At 42.5% G+C, this 24,474-nt stretch overlaps 5 protein-coding genes across 5 annotated transcripts; 3 read left to right on the top strand and 2 right to left on the bottom strand.

Moving 5' to 3' along the window:
* Positions 1-888: 888 nt before the first annotated feature.
* Positions 889-2,799, bottom strand: MELLADRAFT_59844 (uncharacterized protein; the record flags this gene model as incomplete). Its single annotated transcript, XM_007405780.1, has 7 exons — positions 889-1,112; positions 1,389-1,611; positions 1,682-2,020; positions 2,371-2,387; positions 2,419-2,522; positions 2,646-2,736; positions 2,796-2,799. The coding sequence occupies 7 exons, from the start codon at positions 2,797-2,799 to the stop codon at positions 889-891; spliced, it is 1,002 nt and encodes a 333-aa protein (XP_007405842.1).
* Positions 2,800-4,988: 2,189 nt separating this feature from the next.
* Positions 4,989-6,653, top strand: MELLADRAFT_92262 (uncharacterized protein; the record flags this gene model as incomplete). The annotated part of the gene is made up of 4 exons (XM_007405439.1): positions 4,989-5,749; positions 5,836-5,950; positions 6,060-6,203; positions 6,282-6,653. 4 exons carry the CDS (start codon positions 4,989-4,991, stop codon positions 6,651-6,653), a joined length of 1,392 nt encoding a protein of 463 aa, XP_007405501.1.
* A 1,180-nt stretch (positions 6,654-7,833) lies between these two features.
* On the top strand, positions 7,834-9,393 carry MELLADRAFT_102666 (uncharacterized protein; the record flags this gene model as incomplete). Its single annotated transcript, XM_007405440.1, has 5 exons — positions 7,834-7,870; positions 7,936-8,480; positions 8,545-8,601; positions 8,894-9,131; positions 9,212-9,393. 5 exons carry the CDS (start codon positions 7,834-7,836, stop codon positions 9,391-9,393), a joined length of 1,059 nt encoding a protein of 352 aa, XP_007405502.1.
* Positions 9,394-12,401: 3,008 nt separating this feature from the next.
* Positions 12,402-16,222, top strand: MELLADRAFT_92264 (uncharacterized protein; the record flags this gene model as incomplete). Its single annotated transcript, XM_007405441.1, has 9 exons — positions 12,402-12,732; positions 12,822-13,280; positions 13,351-14,456; positions 14,527-15,042; positions 15,129-15,252; positions 15,317-15,745; positions 15,819-16,028; positions 16,088-16,162; positions 16,212-16,222. The coding sequence occupies 9 exons, from the start codon at positions 12,402-12,404 to the stop codon at positions 16,220-16,222; spliced, it is 3,261 nt and encodes a 1,086-aa protein (XP_007405503.1).
* Positions 16,223-21,859: 5,637 nt separating this feature from the next.
* Positions 21,860-23,085, bottom strand: MELLADRAFT_102668 (uncharacterized protein; the record flags this gene model as incomplete). Its single annotated transcript, XM_007405779.1, has 3 exons — positions 21,860-21,885; positions 22,538-22,933; positions 23,049-23,085. The coding sequence occupies 3 exons, from the start codon at positions 23,083-23,085 to the stop codon at positions 21,860-21,862; spliced, it is 459 nt and encodes a 152-aa protein (XP_007405841.1).
* Positions 23,086-24,474: the final 1,389 nt, after the last annotated feature.

Raw genomic sequence — 24,474 nt, forward strand, 5'->3', positions numbered from 1 at the left:
GATACATGGCATCTGATTGAGTCCTGGTGGCTTTGCTTAATTGATTTTGGTGACAGCACAGGAATGAATGAGTTAAAATCTGAATTGAGGAAAGTTGTGGTGACCAAGTCCGCAAATTCCTTCAATTGTAGATTTTGTTCACATTACATTAACAATGGGTTCACAGGTTACCCTCAGGCTACCCTGTCTATTTGTTGTATGTATAACACATATATACATACCCAAGAGTCCCTTTCAAAGCATCTGCTATCTTTTATTTTATTCATATCTCTGGCTCCTGGCTCCTGGCTCCAGACTGATCACTGCCAGACCTGGCAGAATGGGTGCATCAAAGCAATTCAAGCCAGTGAGTTGCCAGCGGTAAGAGCTTTGTCTTCCAACAAACCTCCTGCTCATGTTCAGACTCAGAGCTTGTTCTCAACACATGGTTCCTCTTGAATCGGCTGAATCTCTTGTGGGTCTCCCTCATGTGGAATAATTGAGCAACTAATGTAATTGCAATCAAATTTCTTTCTAACAGAGAGCTCAATTAGAATTCACTCAACAACCACAACTCAGCAAAATTCTCATCTAACATGTACCATTACAACACCAATTGATTCCACAAGCGGAAAGGGAAACAAGACAAATATTGAGGATCCAGAGGACTGAGTAGGCCAAAAGACCCAAGACAAACAAACCCGTTGAAGGGGGGTAGCAGAAACAAACACAAAATAGTGTACTTAGTAATGTGCAACCTCTAAGATCCACTCTCTAGAGAAATTGCTTACTTTGAGGTGGACTGCACTTCTTTATTTGCCACATACCCCTTGGTAACTGCCCCCGGAGACAGCCCCTGAGCTGGTTGTTGTTGGACCAATGCTGTTTGCTGATCAAGTGGAGCTGGGATCACTTTTTGGTAAGTTTCTTGTGCATTTCCTCCAGAATGGTGGTTGTTTGAGTGAGGAACTTTCTGATATTTCCCTCTACTTTGGTGTCTAGACTTCCAGTGGTTGGTGGAACTGCTAGCTTTTGACTATGCAGGACTTTGGACTTTTGGTTGCTTTTAATGCACACAATCTGAGGCTTAATTCCCAGTCCTGAAGTTCCACCCTGATTTTGGCATGCCCGGTCTGTAAGGGTTACTCAAGATGTGTGTGAGATCCCCAGACTTATTGTGATGAAACTTAGCCAGCACTTCAATCTTGGTATCCAATACAATTGGTAAGATGACACAATCCAACACTTTCTTTCCTTTCTTCTGTTTTTCACCTGGTATCTTGGAAAGTTGATGTCTAAATACTGAGGTTTGAATCATCAGGTGGTATTGTAACACTACCATCCAACAGTTACATCTCTGGCCCATTCTAGTCACAATCTTGACATCCTTTGGGATCCATTTAACATACTCCTGGGGCTGTACAGTTCACCTGCATATCTTGCTTGGAGATTGCTCGCCTCCACAGATTCACCAAATTCCATGTTCTGGTCACTGTCCACTTCAGCCTGAATCATCCCTTTTGAAGTATAGCCTTTCAGCAACTCAGGATCTTTTGTGCCTTGGCAATCATTGTTCTTACGTAGGAATATGGAGAGGGGGACGTAATCATTCATCTTTTTGAAGGGTTTTGCCTAGTGTTTAACTTTAGGTAAGTTAGGTAAATCATAGGCTCTAACATTCTTCATTCACACTGAACCAAACCTTATTAGATTTGGAGGTCTCTTCTTCTGAGCTAGACAAAGAATCCAAATCAGAAGAGTCTGAATCTGCTGGGTTCTCTATTGAGAAAGAAGGTGAATCTGAGTCCAAGTCAAACCTTTTGGGCAGTGAGTCCAAATCTGAACCAGAGGACAACAAAGAGGAGTCTGAAAAGGCTTTCTTCTTCCCCTTTTTCCTTTTCTTGTCAGTCTGCTTCTTCTTTCCGGACTTGGAGGGTTTCTTCCTTGGCTTATCTGCCTTCCTTCCTTTCTTCCTCTTTGGCTCAGGAGTAGTGTTTGGATTGCCATGCTTGTCATAAAATCTGTTGCGTAGCCTCTTCACCTAATTCAGATGACTGGCTTTGACATCCTGTATGATCTCCTCCAGCCAGGCAACCCTTCCCAAGTCTTGCCTTTGGATTTTGTATCTTTCTTCTTCAAGCTCAAAGATTTACTCAATGGAGTGTAATCTGTCATGAATAAAGGACACCAAGAAGGAACCAAGCTTGGGGCAGTCAGCAATGAACTATGCAACAACATCCTTGGTGAAAGCCTGACTAAGCACCAGTTCTTGTACTCTCTATGAGTAAAAATTACTCAGATGAAGATCCCCTGGGGGCCTCCCTAACACTTTGCAGTGGAGTGCATAGCACATCAATGGGGGATCACTCAACTCCCAAGAGGAGAACATACTCTAACAAGTAGGAAGTCTAACAACTCTTACAGTAAGCTGCAACTTACATCTATCTGAGTCTTCAGAACCCTCATCTTCACTCAACTGATCTCCTTCTGCTTCATCTTTGTTGTTTCCCAACAAAGAAACTTCAGACCTTTGGTGGTGATGCCTGGATATTGGTACTTCAGTATATTTTGTGTTTTTGAGAATCATCTTGATGGGCTCTCTAGTAGATTTTGACAGCAGGATCTCCGGTTGCTCCTTGTGGTTTTTGTGGTTTTTGTTAACTTACTCTCTTCCTCCTTCTCCCCCTATGCTCTCCAAATCTTCTTTGTCTGATTCAATCAACGTAGTGTCCTTATTGATGAGCTTGTTATCTCCCGCTGCGGCACAACATTTTGTTCTTCTGGTTGCAGGTTCTTTGACAAAGCTCTTATCTTACCCATATTTTCCTTCTTGCTTGATTTATGGCCACTGAACCGTTCTTTTTAGAGAGAAATCAATGAATACAAAGGATGGTTTCTAATTGATCTCTTAATGGGAATATATAGTCTTCTTGAGGATTTCTATGTGATGTAGAATTTTTTAAGAACTATTCCCCAAAGTCTTTTTGAAAGAAGAGCAAGAAAGATGGGCAATGAGTAGAACTTTGTGCTTCTCAGAGAGGAGTGGCAATTGGAAGCATGGGAGATGAAAGTTTTTGTCTCTGCTTCCAGCCACGCTTCTGAATCTACTAGTGTGAACTGAGCACACACATGTGGAGTGTGCACCCTTGTAAACTTAGTCAAGGGAGGGACTTTTGGCTAATGTCATGTTTTTATACTCACAACAGCAAGATTTTTGGTAATTTTTCTGTTTTTGCCCGTTATGAGGGTCACAGACCTCATCAAATCTTGCCTGCTTTGGCAAGGATGTTCATTTGCACCTTGTACATGTCCTTGTGTGTTTTTTGGTATCCACTGTATTGATTGAGTCCACTCAGAAGAGTTGTAAAGTAAAAAGTGTTAGCTGGAACACCAAATTTGATACAGGACCACTAAAGTGTGCTGCTGTGCCCAAAAACACGCTGTCAAAGAATCCCAATAGCATCAAATATATCCACAATGAAGATCTGAAACCAGGACCAGGAGAAACACAAGATGTCAAGGAAGCTCAGTGCTGTTGAATGTAAGATTCTACAAGGTTTGGAACCCTCAAAATGGCCAAAAACGGAAAAGTGGCCGAAAATCTTGCTGTTGTGAGTATAAAAACATGACATTAGCCTTAAGGCCCTCCTCAACTACTCGGGCGGGGGGGGAACTTTGATAAGTTTAGCGCTCTTGTCTGCTACTCACTTGTGCCATCCAAAATGGACTCGAGTGTACCGTCGCGGGCTTTGGGAACACTTGCAATATCTTTTAAAGAGGGAATTTGGGAGCCAGGATAAAAGAAACATACATATGTCTAAACCCATGATGTCCACTACTGTATTATACCTGTAAGGTTTGAATTTGTTGATATCTGCCTGCTGGGTGATGAGTGTGGAATTAGTTGGGAGGGGGTGGAGGCTGGGCTGGTTTTGGTGAGGTTGTCCATACACTGGGTCTAAAGTGGAAGGGGAAGTGAAATGTTCTTCTTTGAGGGCTTTGATTTTTTCTCTAAGCTCTTGAATTGTGTTCATAAAAATGATTGTCATTGTGATGACGCTTTGGAGGAGACCGACCATCTCTTGACGCCTTTTCGGTTCATGGATGACAATGCCTTTTCCATAGTGTTTCGGGTATCGCCTGGTTTTCTTTGCGAGTATAGCATGTGAGGGTTCGGTTGATTATCCATGTCTTTGTGGGGAGTACCACACTGGTTTTTTGATGGATTGGGAGCGGAAAGTAAGGAGGAGAGGACAGATGATTAAGATTGATTGACTCCCAAAAGGGTTCTTCGCCAGTCAAGGAAAAACCGGAGATACATACTTATATGAACCGGGGCAAAAGCCGGTGGATGAAAGCAAATCGTGAGCTGGTGTAGCGGGTGACGTATAAAGTCGTGATTTGACATTTCAGTCAATCAAATCAAATCAATTCAACTATCAAATCAAATCAAACAATTCTCATTGCAATCCAACCAATCCATTTTAAGCATTCATACTTACTTACATATTATGACAGACTATTATAATGTTCATCAAACAGAACAATCAAACTTATCATCAAGAAGAATTGTAGAAGAAGAAACCGAAAGAAAACCAGGAGCAAGTGAACAACAACCTTCGATAGTCTATACTCTCTCTTCATCTCAAAACCAATTCAGTACAAACCAATCAAACCAACATCAGAAAACTGACTATCAACCTAACAACCATCACCATCACCATCACCATCAAGCTAGTAGTAGTAACGACCATCTACCAGGATCTCAAAGTTCATCAGCTAATACTTCAAACACTTCTTTCCCTCTCTCAACTCATCATCAAACAAATCATCAAGACCATCAAAGACTGAACCCTAACCTTAATCTCGATCATCATCCAAGCTCAAGTTTAACCAGTCTGACGTCTACTCGTTCAGCTCCACCTCGTTCAACCAGTCTTTCAAACCTACCGACCAATCCATCTCAATCACTTCAACCAATCTTATCTTCAAATCAAAACTCAAGATCAATGGAATCATTTTCAAAACTATCACCAGAAGATCAAGCCACAGCTCAACATGTTAGAAAAGTATATGCATATCTAGAAGAAGTAGGAGTACCGGGAGATGGGTTTGCAGAAGGAATCGAACGAACCAGAGAACACAGACCACTTTCACAACATATTTTGAATCATCAATCACAAAGAAGACAAGACCAACGAATTTGTGATTTAGCAGAAGCTGAAATAGCTGTCTTAAGATCAGCAGATCGATATGGGTTTTTCAAAAACCCAACCAGCGAACGATCTATAATCTTACATTCACTTTTCTTTTATCCATCAAATGCAACGGTCTCTAATCGAGATGCACCACCTAAACCTGAAAACCCATATGTAGACGTAGCAGAGAATCAAATCGAATTAAGAAGAATCTCAAAATGGAATGAAATGTTAATGGGAGATAGAAGAGATTCAGGATCGAATATAATTTCATATAGATTAAATGATCAATGGACCCATCAAACCGATCGATTTGAAAAACGGTGTTATAAAGGTATACCTGATCGATGGAGAAGAGCAGCTTGGGATTTGTTGATTAAATATTTTGCGATTCATAAGATTCCGATTGATCGATCTGAACGGTTATCGCAATCATTTAAATCAGATGAAAAATTGATCGAACAGTTTACAATGGCTATTCAAATTCCTAGTGATCAAGATGTTCAAATCGATTTAGATGTACCAAGGACTATCAATGGTCATATCTTCTTTCACACACGTTATGGTCGTGGGTTGGTGATCTTATTTTTTTTTGGCAATCCATCCATAGATTTCTGAACATTGATCGTTTTTTTGGGGGGGTTTTCATCTTTTTCAGTCAACGAGCTTTGTTTCAAGTCCTTCATGCTTTTGGAATGCATTGTGAAACCTGTGGTTATTGTCAAGGAATGGGACCGATAGCTGCTACCTTACTAAACTACTTTGATGCTGAAGTTTAGTTTCATGTTTTCATCTTCTATTACTAACCTAAATCAAAGCTACTGAATAGATCAAACTGACTTTGTTGATTGGATTGGATTGGATTGGATTGGATTGGAACAGATGGCTTATGTTGCTATGGTCAGATTACATGATTGGTATGATTTTCATCAAATCTTTGCACCTGGCTTTCCTGGTTTAGTGGAATGTTTTTATGTTCAAGAAAGATTAACTGAATATCTCTTACCGAACATACACAAAGTTTTCGTAAGTTAAATCTGCTACGTATAATCACCAATCGATTTAAAAGTTGATGATTCTTGAATGGTTTTCGAATTCAAATAGACTCAACAAATGATTTCAACTTCATCTTTCGCCACTAAATGGTACATCACTCTGTTTGCAAATACAGTTCCCTTTGAAGCACAATTAAGATTATTAGATGTACTTTTATTAGAAGGCATGGATATTTTAATCTTAGCATCAGTGGCTATCATTTTTTCACTTCGATTTGATTTATCACAAGGAAACGATTTCGAAATGATCTTATCTACTCTATCTTCTAGATTTGAAATGAGTCTTCAAACTTCTAAAGCTTGGATTCGATCGATTCGAAAGTTGGGAAAAAGGAAAGATGTTCAAGATGTTATGACAAAAGCTAGGGTTCAATGGAAAGAAGCCGTCAAAGATGGTAGTGCTAGTAGGAAAGTGACTTGAAAAGTTTTGATTTAATTTTTCTTTGGGGGAATGGACAGGGGAAGGGATCTTTTTTTTTGGTGAAGGAGGGGGTATTACTAGAATGGGAATCAGTGATTCTCAATTCGAGGCTTTTTTTTTCTTTGGTTTCCTTTTTTAGAGTTTTTTTTTTCTTTCATCATTTTAGAAATTTGATTTCTTTTAATCTTTTTTCAATTCTTCATGATGTTTATAAACTGAAGAATCTATGTAAAGAATCTTAACTCTTCTTCATTCGTTTTGATCGTTCTCTCTCTCTCTCTATACTATATATCAATACTGACTCACTTTTTTTTTGATTATGGTTCTGTTCTTTTTCAAATCTGATTTCTGTCTTTTTCTTTTTCTTTTTCCTTGACTTGACTTGATTTAATTTATTTGTAAATATCATATTATAAACTTTAGAAGAACCGAAAGGTTTTTTACATTCTTTTTATCTTTCTTCTTTATGCTGTTACTTTAATTAACATTTTTCTTTGAAATATCTTTGTTTTTTGAAAAACTTGAATATTTATTTATTCAGACTCTATCACCTTTTCTTTGAGGGTTTTTATTTTCTGGTTTGTTTTTTTACTTTGATTTTACAGCCGTTTCATGAAAGGTTGCAATTTTTTTTTGAGAAAAGTGATCCCCGCAGCAGAAAAATTTGATAAAAGTGGCACAACCCAGCTTAAAGACTTTACATGCACTTAAGCTTAAGTAAGCATATCTTGCGCGTTCGCCGCGCCCGTTACAATCTTAACGGGCACTAGTGGATTTGCAGCTATTTGCAGGCCTTCTTCCGGTCGTTCGACTGTCACACCACACCCACTATCTGCCATAAGGCAAGCTCTCGTCAAGCTCATGCATGGAAGAGAACCCCAAATCAACCCTTGGGGATGGAATGTCTGATTCCATCCCCCTTTTCACTCTTGCTCGAAGTGTCTGGGAGGACGTACCTGCCTCAAGCTCTGGTGATCAATATCCCTCTTCAAGAGACATCGAATCACCTTTCCCATCCGCCTCTGGACGTGATTTCTCTCTCCGCACCTTCCAAGTGATCACTGTTTGTTGACTCTTTTCTCAATTGACCTCTCAAAAACATTTCAATCATCATCCTTCGTGTCTGACTCAACTCCTCTATTTGTAGCTATTTGGAATACTTTCCATCAACGTGATCATTATGTCTTTGAATCAAGAACAAGGTTGGATGAATTCACGTGAGCATATTTCTATCTTTCAGCCACTATCTCCCTTGCCTTCCACTAACATACCTCTTCACTAGTCTTTGAGGACCCTCCACTTATTCACGATGGACCAGATGCCCCAGCTCGCCAAGCTGGAGGGAATTTGCTTCCCAAACCCGGTTCTCCAGCACGAGTGCAATTTGATAAAACCCATGAGGTCAAAATCAATGTTGAGTTCAAGATTGCTTTTGAGGACGAGCCGGACGAGCCACAAGTCCGCATTGGAGGATCCACAAAGTCTAAACCAAAGAAGACCTTTACAGTCATCAATTCTAACAACCTTCCGACCGGAAAAGGCAAATTTGTACGTGCCTGTCTTATAGGTAAGAGTCTGAATGAATTCAAGGTTTTGTGTGGCAACGTGATTGGGGAAATGCGAGAGGGGATGAACGAGGTCATTCTGACTGGGGAGATGGCCAAGGAGTTGATATGGAAAGTCAAGGTTGGAAAGACCCCATTCACCCTCAGTTCGTACACAGAGTGGCAGGAACTTGTGGACACAATCGATAGGTCCAAAACCAAAATTGGAGACCTTACCATCAGTACCCCTAGTGATGCTCAAAAGAAGCGTGAATTGGCCGCGGTTAGTTTTGTTTTTCTATGTTGATTAAGAAGCGCTCCCAAGTTGATTGTTTCAATTTCATCAGGTTTCAGCCACTGATCGACTTTTAAACAAGAAGACTTTAACGCCTTTGGAGATCAAGGTGTGCCTAGCTTCAAAATCTTCTCTTGGCAGAGCTGATCGAAAGACCTTGTTTGTATTTCCAGGAACATCAAGATGAACGGAACTCTTGGGAGCTCGTGGACAAGCTCATCCACCGTCATAGCCAGATTGGTCCGGGTGGCGATGGTGGCGAAATTTTGAGAGCCCCCTGGGACCCAACCTTCCGTTATAATTTTTCACTGCAAGGCGCACATATCTGGGCAAAAGCAATTGTCAGTATTCCTAAATTTCTCTATATGTTCAATTTTAGCTCATTTATCTGTGTCGGCTAGATCGATGGAACTGCGACTTTGGATATGCCTCCTAATTCTCAAGCTTACCGCGAGATAATGAAGAAATCCAAATGTCGTGGTGACAAATCGACTTCCAAAGATGCGGACACTTCCAATCTGAAACGCAGGATTAGTGGTCCTTCTTTGGCCAACAAAAAATCAAAGGCGATCCATTCTGGCAGACCGAGTCTTCCAGACAATTCAGGTGTTGCACAATCCACTTCCACCTCCAACCAAGGTGAGTTCGGTATCCACGGCAATCGAATCACCTCAACTTACCGTGAATAACATATTGTTTGTTTTCATTTCCATTTCTAGCGGGTGCAGGACAACACGCTCACATCGATCCATCCCTTCAAGATCCGAAGATCATTGATATGACCCGCTCAGGTTCTGAAGGAGATTTCAAAGAGGATTTTGAAGAAGAGTTGGAAGATGGTTTGGAAGATGATTTTGTAGACAGAACGTTGACCTCAGACGACATCGAAATCATGTCTTGAGATGACAAACCCTCAGAGTGCTGCTTTATTTACAAAAAGACAATTGTCATTGTCGGTTTCACACCTCATTCTGATCCCATTTGTCATGGTTTCCATGTCTTCGCTCCCACTGAAGCGACCTCTATTATGGTTATCGATCTTGTTACTTTTTCAAAAGAAATTCTATTGTTTCCTATCTTTTACAACCTGGTGTCTTTAATTGTCTGAATACTTTTGGTGTGGTTTGTGCTTATTCAATGATTGACTAATACGATGTTTCCCAAATTTAATTGGTGTCTTAAAGCGAAGATCCTACCTTGATTCCATTTGTTGATTAGATCAGGATTGAGTACTGATGATCGATACGGACTGAGACAATGTCTGTGACTCGTCCGATATGATGACACTGAGGACATCATCTCTGATGCATCTCTGATGTTGTTTCTTTTCTACCATTTTCTTCATCCCGTCAAAAAATCAGATGTATCTGTCAAACACACTCTGAACGATGAAGATATAATGGTCTTTTATTGGGTTAGTTTGACCCAATATCCTTAAGCCCCAACTACCTTGAAACACACGCATGCCTCATCTCATATTGTTGTGAACGCTTTTTGTCTCCATAACAATGCTTTTGAGACAAAGAACTTGATCAAAGGTCACAAACTTTGTATCAAAGTTCATTACTCATCTTCCAACTAATTTGATTACACATTTGTTAGCAATGGAAAGTTGCTTGTTCAAGCTTTCCTTTTCTCACTCGTTCATTTTGCTCATTGTCATAAAACAAAGGAATCAATCATATGTTAAATTCAAAGTCAGACTCACTCCACTCTCTTGCACTACACATGTTAATCATAGTAGAAGTGTGAATACCACATTGTTGGCATTCATAGCCGAAAGAAAAAAGAGATTGAATTCAAGTCCAGTGACCACAATTTAGGAAAGTTTACAAGCCATCTATAAGTCACAGCAAGAATGGATGGGTGTCCTTCAACTTTAACAGTCAATTTCATACTAAAAATAACCAGAGCCTCTAAATAGAGAAGTAGTCAGCTCCTCGGTGAATATGTCCATACAAGCAACCCAAATCGCTTCTTTCTCCTGATCTTTAGTGAGATCCCGATGTAGAATTCCTGATCGGCGAAGATCGGCCTTCAATGGCGAGAACCCCTTTTCAATTGGATTGAAGTCGGGGCTGTACGCTGGGAGGTAGATAAGTCGAATCCCCCGAGCGGCACAGAGGTCAGGAATTCGACCACCGTGATGGATTCTGGCATTATCCATCACGAGAACCGAGTTCCTAGCTGGCCATGGTTGCATGAATGGCAACTACAGTCGTAGGAAGTCACTCAGCTGACCAATCAACATGAACCAAAAAGATGAAAGCTTACCAGATGAAATTCTAGATAATCCTCAAATCTCACTCGGTTGTAACCCCCCTCAATCACTTGAAGACCAACAATTCCACTCATGGAGATCGCTGGTAGGATCGTCCATCGATTCGCAGTAGTTGCACGTTGCAGGCGACGGGTTCGCTGTCCGCGGCGAGACCTGGCGTAATCTCAATACAAGCGCCGCTTGGTTAGGCTGCTCTCATCTGGAATCAATTGTCAGCAAATGATATCATTAAAAGAAAGAAAAATGTGGGACAACCTACCAGCAAAAACCAGACATCGCACATCAATGCCAAAAATTCTTGCGACATATTGGCCTCGAGCGATTGGACTTTGGTTTGGATAGACCGTTCGCGCTTTTTTTCGAGTAAGGTTTAGTCGAGACTTGATTTCATTGAATAGAGTTCCAGTTGATATGTTGATATTGAATGTTTCAAGAAGTTTTGATTTCAGCTTGTCCAAATAAAGGGTGGGATCGCCGTCGAGGGAATCCATGAGGAAACGCCGCTGTTCATCGTCCAGCCGAGTCGGAGCTCCTTGATCCATCCAAAGATTAGGATCGGTAACCACCGAGCGTGTAGTGCGGTAGAGGTTATACCAACGTCGAACCGAAGCGATTGAAACCTGGAGTCCTAATGTACGGACAATATCCGGGTAGCTCATCCCTCGCAAGACCAATCGCACAATTGCAACCTTGAGGTCTGGGCTGTAAGTATTGAAAGGCATTTTCGACGGAACTCGGCATGTGATGGGAGACGGTGAGAAGGGCAGAGAGGGATGAAAAACGAGGTTAGAGATAAGTGCTAGTCACGTACCAGATCAGAAAAGGGGCCCTTCGCCAAGCACGCACCCCATCGACTGAGTGAGAATCGAATATGATCTGCATTGAGATAGGGGTGACAGATGACCGGAGGGGATATTGGGAATCCTCTCGCGAGGATTCTTCTAGTGATCAAAACTGTACAAAGCAGGGCAATAAAACAAAACTCGGTTTTGTCACCGCGACGACTTTTTGAAAAAAAAATCAATCATTCATGAAACGGCTGTATGTTTTTTTGAGGTTTGCGGGTTTTGCGTTTTTATTTATTACATGTTAGCGGTACACAAAATTAAAACCCATCAGAAAAACCCGTGTAAAAAACCCATGAAAACCCATCTGATTTTCGGGTTTTTAGAACGGGTTTTTTTGATGGGTTGCCCTGGAAAGCTTTGTCGCAGGACCCAGGAATGCACCTGCTAATGTACGTGACTTAAAAGGGGGGGTTTTGGACCCTTTCGGAGAGCAAATTTTGATATGCACGTGACCAAAAGGGGGGTTTTTTGGCCACTTTCTGCCTAGATGTACGTGACGTGAAAGGGGACTTTCTGGGAGTTGGAGTTTGATGTACGTGACGTGAAAGGGGATTTTAGACATGTCACAGTTGGGTTTCTTCGCTTGTGTATGATCAAAGCTTGATCATCCAAACTCTTCCGAGCCTCGATCAAAGCTTGATCTTCCCGGCAAATCTTCCATATAAACCGCAAGCCACCGCATAAACAGCAACCTCAACAACACAATTCTCCACATACAGCCGCATACCCTTGCATAACCTTCTATAACCTTGCATATCTCTGTTAGATATCACGTGAAATATGTTAACTTTTGATCAAACCCTGAACAAAATAATCCGCCTTTGCGACAACTGCCCCGCTCTTCGAGAAGGGACTCGTCAAGATAAAACCTACATGAGATTCTCTAATCCACCCACTGCTGATGAGGACGAAGGGATGTGGTACCCAGTTAATACCACTCTTGATGCCGTATTTGGTGTAGACTGTATCAAACTCGAAATCTCAAAAGGACCTTTTGGACTTCCATTGGTGGTGGAATGGGTTCAGCAAGCGCGAAAGCACCACACTTGGGACGGCGATTCCGACAAGCTTATCAAGATCAAGTTGGATAATATCATATCTGCGCTCCAAGGTGAGTCTTTGTCGTCTTGAGCCCTTTTAACTGTAAAAGGGATGATTTAAGTGAATCATGATCTTGCTTGAAATCATGATTTGACCCAGATGCGGGAGCTGAAGATCATGAAGTGGATGAGCCACATAAAACGAACTCAGTTGTTGGTAACAAACGTCGAATCAGTCGAATCGAGTCCAACCCCACGACCTCGAACTCATCGAACTCCTCGAAGTCCATGGATGATCCAAAGCGTCCAACCAAGCAATTCCGCACAGCTGCTCCCGCCAAAATATCGGATGGTGTCATCAATTCATCAGAAGTCATCCTTGTGCTTTCCTCTGACGAAGAGGAACGCAGAGGCTTTTCCAAGAAAAATTCTGCGAAACGCGAGCTCAGAAACGTCAAAGTGGTGAACTTATGCCCGTTATCAACTCCCAATAAGAACTGTAACCGATGCAAGGTGGAGACCCGCCTTGGCGGTAAACACTTCTCCTGCCACTGTGGAGCGAAATTGATTTGGCTTAGTGGTGGACGTGTAAGACCAGCGGAAACTCACTGGGCCACCGGTAAGCCATATCTCAATACATATTTCCCTTTTGATCTTTTCATGGTTGACTAACTCAAGACATGTTGCAGAGATTTGTAAGGACAAAACCGAGCAACTTAGAAGCAATACTCAGTTGACTTCATATTTTACAAACTCGACAACTTCCAATTCGAAAATGATTGAGGTACCTTGTCCAGGACTACACGATGGCACGTGGGAACGACCAAAAGCTCGACACACTATTGCATACTTCCTTTCAAAAACCTTTAGCGTCTATCGCGGAAACTTCCGACATAAAATCTGCCAGGACCTTTTTGGAGCTCATGCACAAGAGAGCAAATTGACGAAAGAACAGAAATCGAAATTAATGACAACTCTCGACGCTCAATCCAAATGGCAAGTCAAACGACACGGAGATCGTAATGCAATCTACTCTAGCAACTGTGAAAAGACATTCCTTTGTAATAGGACCATCAAAAACGCCATATGTACTCCTTGCGAACAGGTCAAAGGAATGCGTAGCTTAATCCGAGCCCTTAATTCGGATTACGCTGAAGAAGAAACTCTCAAGTACACTCCCAACAACTTAATGGAAGATCACCAAACTATATTCTCGCCAACTTTGCTGAAACTCGCTGACTTTCGACTACTCCAAACATCCATTGAAGCCGCCTCCAAAGGGGATTTTTCTGATTTCTTAACGGTCATGGCTGCCTCGGCTAGGAACGGTTTGTTTGATAATCGTGATGCAGCACGTGCCATGATCAAAGCGGTTGCAGTGAAGGCTGAACGTGTCAATTCTGGGAAAACCACTCGAGGTATGAAGATAGACTCATGTCTGGACGAGTTTGTCATGACACTTGGTGCCATCAGTCCACGTGCTCTAAGCCTCTTCAACGACAACTTCGCCGGTCGTAGCCAACGCAGTCTCCGAATGATACGAGCAAGAGACGACATGCATCTACTTGATGGTCTTCACATCACCAATTTCAATCGAATTTCTCAGGTTCTGAAAGAACTTGGCTACTCCGGTCCAATTGCAACGGCTTCAGATCAAACAGTTTGTGTAAAGCGCCTTCGCCATCACAACGGCTTTTTGGTTGGCGCTCAAGGCGGCGATATATCTTTCGATGATCCTTCTGAACTTCCTGATCTTGTTAGATCGGTTGTTAAAAAAAAAGAGCTATGCTCTAAAGTAAGTATTATTCTCTTCGACTTTTCGATTGATTATTTAATGATTAAATTAACTTCAACCCATCTCTCAGATACGAGCGTATACATTACAAGTTCCCTTGCCTAATGTACCAACTTTTGTGGTGGCACTCATTGCTAGTTGTGATAAAGAAACTTCAAATGATATACTCGAAAATCACCACACCTTCATGAAATTGTCTCAAGACGCGGGTATCAACATCTTATCAATTGGAGCCGATGGTGCACCAACCGAGCTATGTGCTCAAATTGCGCTTGCGGAGTCAGCAACTCAATTCATTACGTACGAAAACTCAGATTACGATGTTCACGTCAAAGTTCCTCTTATGGGTAATCCTCCTCGACCAGTTGTAATGGTTCAAGATCCTAAGCATGCCCGTAAAACTGGTGCAAACCAGTTGGGCTCCGGAGCCCGTCTGATTGTCATGGGTAACTACCATGTGTCTATACAACAAGTGGCCACCATTCTTCAGTCTGGACGTAGTCCTCTTCTTCATAAAGACGTATTTGATTGTGATAAGCAAGACGACGGGCGAGCATTCCGAACTTTGAACTCGGGAACACTTGCGGTTTCGCTATCCAACGATGACACACTTGGTTTATCAATCTACCTGTTTGTAATTGGGGAAATGTGTGATGCATGGTTGAACCGAAGGATTGGACATCGCGAGAGGATTCGATCAGCATGGACCGCCGAGTTCTTCTTAAGACATTGGAAGAAGTGGCTTCTCAACCGACAAGCCGAACCTCACAAGCTAATGAGCTTTTCTCAAAACTGTGTATCGCCTCAAAGCTTCAAGATCTTCTCGACTCTAGCAACTTCTCTGCTTCAACTCATATTAGCTCACCGAGAATACTACCCGAACTATCCATTGCTCCCTTGGAAACATGGTAGCGAACCCGTCGAACATATATTTGGCTGGATGCGTGTCATATCCCCACGGTTTACTGTACTTGATGCTCGAATGATGATGCCTAAGATACATGCCATTGTCAAGAATGTCATGTCAGGCCGAATAAATTTACCATCATCAGAGCACATGCATGCTGGATACCAGTATGCATTCTCTGACGAACCGAAAGACGAGAATCTCGACTTTCTTGCCCAGTTTCCCACTGATAGCGAGATATCAGAGGATCTGGCTGTTGCCTATGAGCAGGCTGATCAACTGACCCAGGTCTCTGGTATGGGCTCTCTCAAATCATTAGACCAGGAAGTTCCGGCACGCGATCTTGACGATTTGCATGTAGAGTCACCTGAAAACTTCTCAGGTATGCTCCTTTAGGCTCCTTTCCCAATTGTTTACCCTTTTACTCGTATTGATATGTAAATTTGAAACTTCAGATATATCGGTATGCACGACTCAACAATATGATATCTTGTATGAATACAAAGGAAATGTTCTTCGTGAAAAGCAAGCTCTTGAAGCTGCTGCACACTTAACCAAGGAGGAAAACTCTGTCGACCTTCTTCTTGATGCCTTGCCCGAAGATGCCCATACTAAATCATTACAAAATGCGGCGATGTCTATCGCCAACCTTCTCAATCCAGCCCGTGAGTCCTGTTCCCATACAATATCTAATATATACTGACATATAACTTACCTTTTGTAGCTGTAGCCGAGCATCATAACCAAAAATCGAATGAGTTGGCAAGCGACATAGCAATTGGTCCTCTAGTTATTGAGAGTAAGCTCATTGAGGCTAGTCTAGTAGCTATCAGAAAACGTCACGACAGCCAGGTTGTGAAGCACAAGGGAAATGAGCGAAGCCTTACTCATCCAGACGAACTACAATCAGAATTTACAAGCACAACTAAGAGTGGTGGTGCGAAAGCCAGTGCGTGTTCAAAGATCATCGCTGTCTGCTTCAAAAACTTAGAAGAAATTCCAACTGGGGAAGCGCGTCGCCACCGATGGAATATCAATATCAAGATTAATCTATCTGGCATCGTGAAAAATACTGCGACTTTGGGTCAGATCGAATTACAAGGCCTTCTTGAAGGCGGGGAAATCAAGCCTTCAAACCCTATCAAACCCGGAAGCTTCATCATTGCGATCAAGAATCATGTATGTCTATTTCACAACTTTAGTCATAATAACTCGATCACATTTCCTGATCCTGATGGATTTTTACTCTTTAGAATCTGTACTTGGCACGAACACTTGTGGTCTACAAGCTTCTCAACAAGAAACACGCGTTTGTGACAAGTGCACATGCGCGGAAAGGGTTATCACACATAGCCGTACAGATCCTTTTCTACAATCCAGCCTTCCCGGTCATAACGCCGACTGAAGGTTCCAAGACATTGACTTATTCCCTCTTAGATGCTACTGATGTAGTATATGTCTTTGGACCATCGGCGGGTTCAACATTCACATCCGTTGGAGAAGGTTGCTATATTATTCCGCCGGTCATACGCAATATGCTTGGCTCTGTTCATCTCAACAAGCTTATTGACCGTTATTACAATGAGTTGGCCAAAATGAAATCTCAGGCTAAAAATGGAGATATTTCTGATGAAGAATGATTATATAAATAAAATGGAAGTATCCTAGTAAATCCTCATAAAGTTTGATCATATTGCAATAAAACAAAATGTTATACATGAGGCATTTAAATGTTATACACGAGATATTCATGATAAAGAATGATTATATAAATACAATGGTTGTAAATCCTCATAAAGTTTGATCATGTTGCAATAAAATGAAATGTTATACACGAATGTTTGCAACTTATGTGTTTTTTTAAGTATTATCGGGTTTTTTTTTTTTTGAGGTACGTGACCTAAAAGGGGATTTTTTGGGGACAAAATACCAAAAACCAGGTTATGTACGTGACCTAAGAGGGGATTATTTAGGAACTTTTCGAAAAGTTTCCAGAAAAATGGGTATTTCCAGGTCACGTACATTGGCAGGTGCATTCCTGGGTCCTTTTGTCGCCCCCACCCCTTCAAGTCCCTATCACAAAAAAATGCCTAGGATCTCAGCTCGCAGGCAGCTCTTATCATCTCTTGATGCCATGATCTTACTTCAAGTCTCTCTTCTTGCGTCCACCACAACTGTGTCTTCACCCACTACCGCGACTTTCATTCCAAACTTAATTTCCTGTCTGATGATGGTGTCTTTCATGAATTCCGACGACAATGACGAAATCGATGAATCAGACGATAACATTGGCCATCGAGAACTTACTTTCATATTTGCTTACACGGTCATGATGTTAACTACCTTGGAGCAGGGTGCCTACATCAACAAACGAAAACAGAAATTGGAAGCAGACGAATCAATTCTAGGAGTCCTTTTGACGATACAGGAAGAAGCAAGAAGAAGAAGATACCCTCTTCCCAGACATCGCAGGCCTTGTTGTAGTCAGAAGGCTCAGTGTTTTCAAGATTGGTTTGATGAGACTGATCGCACTTGGATGTCAGTTGTGAGTTCAAGAGATTTGTATCTCCAAAGTAGTATGTTCAGGGTTTGATTTATGATCTTCCTTCTCAAACGGTCTTAGGCACATATTCGAAAGGAAGACTTCACGAAACTTCTCCACCAAATAGGATCATCTCCTATCTTTTATAATAATTCAAATCATGACCAGGATCCGGTCCAGTGGCAGCTATTGGTGACATTGGCAAATTTTGGGTTATCGGGCAATGGAGGCTCCCGTAATATGAAGGCAAAAACTTTCTCTGTGTCGGGTGAGTCCATGTCAATCTGGAGTAGCAATCTCGCCGAACTGATCTTGAACTGACCATGTTGAACTTTTGCAAGAGGGAAGCGTTGATAATTACACTAAACGGTGCATCATTGCAATTCTTGAACTTGAGTCGGAATATGTACGATGGCCGAATGCCGAAGACCGAGTGGCAATTAAGAGACGAATTGGCCGAACATCTTGGTTTCAAGATTGTGTCGGTTTCATTGATGGAACTCTGGTGCCTTTAGCAGCAGCTCCCTCCAAAAATAAGGAAGACTACTATACTCGAAAGTCCATATATGCCTTAAATTCACTTATCATATGTGACGATCAGCGAAGGGTAATCTATGCCCATCATGGGTGGTGTGGGAGTGCACACGATCAACGCGTGCTGAAGTCTACTAACGTGTGTATTTCTCGTATTTCTCAAGTGTCTAAATATCACATTCATACTGACATGTATATTTCAGTTCTACAAGGATATGCCCTCTTTCTTTTCGGAGGGAGAATACATTCTTGCTGACTCAGGATATGCGTCTTCGAAACACATTGTTCCGGTATTCAAACGATCACGTTTTCAAGGGCTTGCACCGTCCCAAACTCACTTCAACAATGCGATTTCGAAAATCAGAATCGCTTCTGAACATTGCAACGGGATGTTACAGATGCGCTTTGGTTCCCTCCACGAGCTACGACTGGCAATCAGCAACGCAAAGGATGCAGTCTTTGTATGTGATTGGATCTCTGCTTGTGTAGTTGTACACAATTTTGTAATCGTTGAAGGTACACCGATGGCAGGAATCAATTTGAATAACAACAGTGATTTGGACTTCATAGACGACACTATAGATCATACAGATGCAGCCCTTAGAAGGGCTGAGTTGGAGTCAGTTGGATCTCAACGTCGGAATTCTTTATTCCGTGCCTATTGTATTGACAAAGGCTATTGATATGTATAACCTCGGTTCTTGTGTCTTTTTTTTTCGATTTTGTTTGTATTTCATTTCTTACTTTCTTTTGTTGTGTCTGTGTCTCTTTTTTTTCTTATGAGTAATCAAAAAGATCAAAAGTTGATCTTACTCACCGTATCAGAAATGAGGCAGGCAAACAAAGTCTTATGAAATTTGGTCAAATTTCAAAAGACAAACAAATCCAGCATAAGAGAGACAGACACATCGATTTCAACATTTGAACACACAAGAAGACAACTTTTTATATTTTTGGAACAATTCCTGTTGAGCTATATTAGGGCGGTTCAGGAAGAGACCCGCGAACCCCTGTGACGCAGCGCGCCGAACTGGTTTTAAAAGTTGGTCCGCAACTTATAAAACCGGATCGCAAAGCTCCAACAGACCTAATTATAAGTTTTAAGTCTGGGCCAAATCAGGGCCAACTGCCTTGATTTCTTTTTTTCTTGCTTCCAACGTCTCATTTGATTGTTTTTTTTTGGGGGCTTTTGTTTTTGATGACGTGAACATGGTTTGTTCAGCGGTTGAAATGAAGATGAATACGAAAGGGCCACGTCCCCAGTTTGCCCATTTCCTACATTTTGTACACTTCCATCTTTCTACTGTGCTTTTCTTGATCTGCAACTATGCCCCGAATCTCCGATCGAGTCGCTGTCATACGCGAACTTACCAACCTCACTGTCGTTGCTCACATGGATTCCAATCTCCAGTTACCTGGCCAACCACCCAATCCCCTCAACCCAACAGACGGCCAGATGTTATTCGACTCAGACCTTGAGATGGCCGAAACATACGACATGTTGTTCAATGAAGAACAACAGTGGTCTGACCTTCTAGCCCAAGTGATCTCAAAACGCTATCTACATGATCGAATACAATTGCCATTACCGACGGTGTTTGACTTGCGAGATATGCTCCGCTCACGACGCACAGATTTCCGACAGGCCATGCGAACCACCCCAGAAGGGTTCCAAGCTCTACTCGAATTGATCAAATCTCATCAAATTTTTGTCTCATCTGGAAACCATCGTCAGCCCCCAGTGGAAAAGCAATTGGCCATTACTCTCGAAAGGCTTGGAAGCAATGGGAACGGAGCATCAGTTGGGCGCTTTGCCCGCAACTACAAAGTGGGTCGCGGCTCAGTAATCAATTGTACTCGCCGGGTCATATCGGCAATTTTGGACATCGGCGCCCCCTATCTAACGTGGCCTACATCAGAAAGACGGCAAGGGATCTCTCACGTCATGGCTCGAGAGGGATTTCCCGGTTGTGTGGGATTCGTGGACGGAACAACGATACCCCTTTTTCAACGCCCTGGCCGTGATGGTGAAGTCTTCTTCGACCGCAAGCATCGCTACTCCATCAATGTGCAAATAGTTTGTGATTGCGACCGGCGGATCACCTATGCTTACGCAGGCTGGCCTGGATCATGCTGTGATAGCACGGTTTATTCAAAGACCGAGATTGCAAATCACCCGGAAAGATACTTCGATCAAGGTATGTGATGAGTTTATTTCAGCTGGTCATCTTCACAAAAGCTGACATTTCCACAACTTCAGATCAATATATCATAGCAGATTCCGCCTACAATCCATCCGTTACGGTAGTTCCATCCTACAAAGGGCAAGCTGCTGAAGTCGAGCGCAATAAAGAATTCAATTGGTGTGTTGCAAAATCACGAGTTCGCAACGAGCACGCAATTGGAATTCTCAAATCCCGTTGGGCCTCGCTTCAAGGTTTACGACTAGCTTTGAACACTCGCGCGGATATGAAACACATCCTCAAGTGGGTTCGATGTTGCATAATCTTACACAACATGTTAGCCGACCTGGGAAATACTTGGACCGAAGAACATGATGAATTGTTAGCGGAGCCAGGTGAAGCTGGGCGGCTGCGAGGTGGTCAAATTGGCGATCTTGCGTTTGTTGAACGAGGAAGGGCACACCGGGAGAAGGTTCGAGACTACGCAGTGGCTTACAACTGGCAGAGCGGTGGACTCCCGATTGTGCAATGAATGGTCTCAGTCTTGATGAGTGCGATAGGGTGTCATCTTGTTCTGATATTTGTCTTACTCGATCGCTATATGTTTGTTGTTTGTTTCAATTGTCTTCTGCTCGTTGTTGTTTGTTTCGCTCGTCTTCTGGTGCTCTTCTGCTTGTTGTTGTTTGCTTCGCTCGTCTTCTGTTTCTGTAATTTTTTCTTTGGTATTGTAACTCTTGGTCAGTGTGCAATTAAACATAAGTGACTAGTGCGATTTCATGAATGGTAGCCACCTTGAGTATCGAAACAGTCTGGTCGAGTGGATTTGATGAGTATTGAAAAAGTTTAGTCGAGTGGATTGGACTCGACTAAGTTTTCTATTTCGAGTACTTCAATCAGTTTGGTTGTGTAGAACGATTGCGAAGGCTACAGGTGAGTGTCATTCTTGACAAGGTGGGATTTTAATTACTTCGGTCACTTTGGTTGTGTAGAAAGGGTCTCATGGCTAAAGTCATCAAAATAGACAGACAAACAAGGAGGATGTCATTTCAAGCTCGGACACCAGACATCAAACTACTAAATGAAGAATACAAAAAAGGGCAATCGAGAAAATACATATAATATGAAAAATATAAGGACACAACATGACAGAGGTCGGGGTTAAATGAAATAGAGTGAGAGTGAGAATCAACAAAGAATGGGCAATGAGAAAAGACAAACGAGTTGAAGTTGAAATGACTCAATAAGTAATGGATTGGTACAAAGCTGTGAGAAAAGACAAACGAGTTGAAGTTGAAATGACTCGATAAGTAATGGATTGGTACAAAGCTGCTGATATAGAGAGGGAACGAGTGATAAAGACCAAGGCAGAGTGTTGTTATGAGGGCCCTCAATATTGTCATACCCAATCCGAATGCCTGTATTCCACACAACCGAAGATTGGAGTGAACGTTCATTCAAATGTACCAAACTGAGATGATGTGATAACAATACGATTGAAAGAGAAAGACTTACACAGGAACCTCAGACGGGTATACCAGACGCAGGAAGGCATCGAGCTCTTGGGGGGTCTTGCCTTCCAAGACCAAACGCTCACAGAAAGCCTTCCGCTCTTTGAGTGCTTCTTGTCCCAAACGTCTCTCTTCGGCTTCACGTTGATCTTGTCGTTCAAGGTAATACTTCTCCTTGTCCCAGGTGAGTGTTAACTTACGCGCTTCTGATTCGGCTGCCAAACGAGAGGTTTCCATCTCTTGACGCCAGTTGTTTGCTTTGTTCAGTAACTCGAGCTTCGCTTCGTTACCTTGCTGGATCGCCATGGCCAGCGCATGTTTGTGTTCTTTTCCATGAACATGGGCAGGATCAATTGAAGGAAGGGGGTCCACTGGGCGACGTGCGAGAGTTGAACGAGAGGCCGAACCACGGCCAGAGGGCACTTGGGTCACCGCAGTTGTAGTCGTCACCGCATCGTCATCAGAGCTCGAATCAAGAGCTCGCTCCTGGTCAGTTAGAGCATTCACTCTGCTGGCATTTGAGGATTTCTTGGTTCGACGAGCTGGATGAGTATTGGATAGGTATCGAGCCGGTTTTTTAATTGTACTAATGGCAGATGTACTAATGGCAGAAGCCGGCTCGGCTGTGGGATTCTGGCTCGCATGAGGGCTGATTGGGGTGATGTCTTCAAATGTATTAGGTGTAGGCGCACGACGAGGACGGTTGTTGTGTTGACCATCATCTTCCGTATAATTGTCATCAAATCGGGGCTCAAAGATCCCAGTGAAAGTTGGAATTTCTTCTTGATCTTCAATCAAGTTTACTAAATAAAGATACCGAGATTGAAACGAAACACATAGGGAAATAACCGATCAAACAGAATATCAGAATGAGAATGACCGAGAGAATCAATGAAGAGGAAGTCCAAAATCACTTACTTTGGCTTGCTTGAAGCTTTTCGCCAACGTCCATCATCTTGAGGAGGTCATGATCATGGCCATCGGAGATGTCGCCGTCACTACCAACATCAGCCAATTGTCCACCTTCATCTGCGGAGGAATCATGCGGGCCAACCCCGCTGTCGAGAATATCAAAAGGAGTAATGTTGCCTTTCTCACCAAAAAGGGCGTCCATTTCGTTATAGCAGGGACACATCGATTCGAGAAGCTCTTCCATGGTGTGAATACCCTCGGCCACGTTCTTGGCCGAGAGGCCACTGCCAGTATTTTTGCTGAAAGCCTTTGCCGCCATGTACTTAGATTTGTACCGTTTGAGACGCATGTGTAAAACTCGTCCGTTCAATCGCATTTTAGTTGAGTCGTTGCGGACGTTGTAATTATTGTTGAGTTCAATTGCAAGCGGGTTCAACAACGTCTTCGGATTCATTGCCATTCCGGTTACCCGAGTTTGGCTGCCTCCACCAAAAATAGCGTTACGGGTGTTTGGTTTAGACAGAAATGCAATGATTGTTTGATAATCTACGAGGTCAAAAGGAGGGCTGTCACGAATGATTTTGGAAGTGGTGGCTGATGAAGTGTTTGATGTGTGCTGTTGTGCCGCGAGTCGGGAGCGTTTGACATCGGCAGCAGTGGGTCTTGACCCCGATGGAAGACCTGAACCGAAATGCTTCAAATCAGCCTCAATCTGGGCTTTTGTTCGGCGGTTGCGAGGAGTCTATCAGACGCATCAAGGAAGCAAAGGTAAGTTTCTGATATATCAAAGAAATTGGTATGGACTACGCTCGATTCAACTGACCTTGCCTCGGTTTTGAGATTTAGGCGCCATTAGGAAGTGCTGAGAAAGAAAGCGTTTGGTAAACACGACGTAAAAGGTGATATTCCAATGGACTTGATTGAAAGGGGATTGATAGCAAGAGACTGATACAGTGCGCTAGATAGCTGTTTGGTGGGGATGGGCAAATAGGTTCGAATGGAAGAAGATTCAATGGCCGTTGCGAGTCAAGAAAAGCAAGCAGTAAGAGCTTCAAAGGGTTGGAGATGATGTCTGAGGCAGAAGGGATCGATGTTGGAAAAGCAATTGGGGCTGATATATACTTTGGATGAGTTCAAGTAGGAGAAGGGCTTGTCGCGACTGGTGTCATGGTATGATCAGACGTTCGATGAAAGTCCTGATAGGTTATGAAGATCTAGTTCGACCGGGTTGCTGGATTCGAGCCTTTTTCAAGGGCATGATATGAAGTGAAAGCTTTGTTCTTTGAGTCCTAGTGTGTTTGAAGTGGCGGCCCGGTTGATTTGGTATAATGATATGAAAGAAGTTGATTCCTTTGGTGTCCAAAGACGCAAAAGGAATCCTCCTCATTCCTTTTGTGACCTCAGGGGTGATATCCAGCAGGGCCGGTCATGA

Source organism: Melampsora larici-populina, assembly GCF_000204055.1.
Source record: "Melampsora larici-populina 98AG31 unplaced genomic scaffold MELLAscaffold_4, whole genome shotgun sequence".
Classification (NCBI taxonomy): domain Eukaryota; kingdom Fungi; phylum Basidiomycota; class Pucciniomycetes; order Pucciniales; family Melampsoraceae; genus Melampsora; species Melampsora laricis-populina.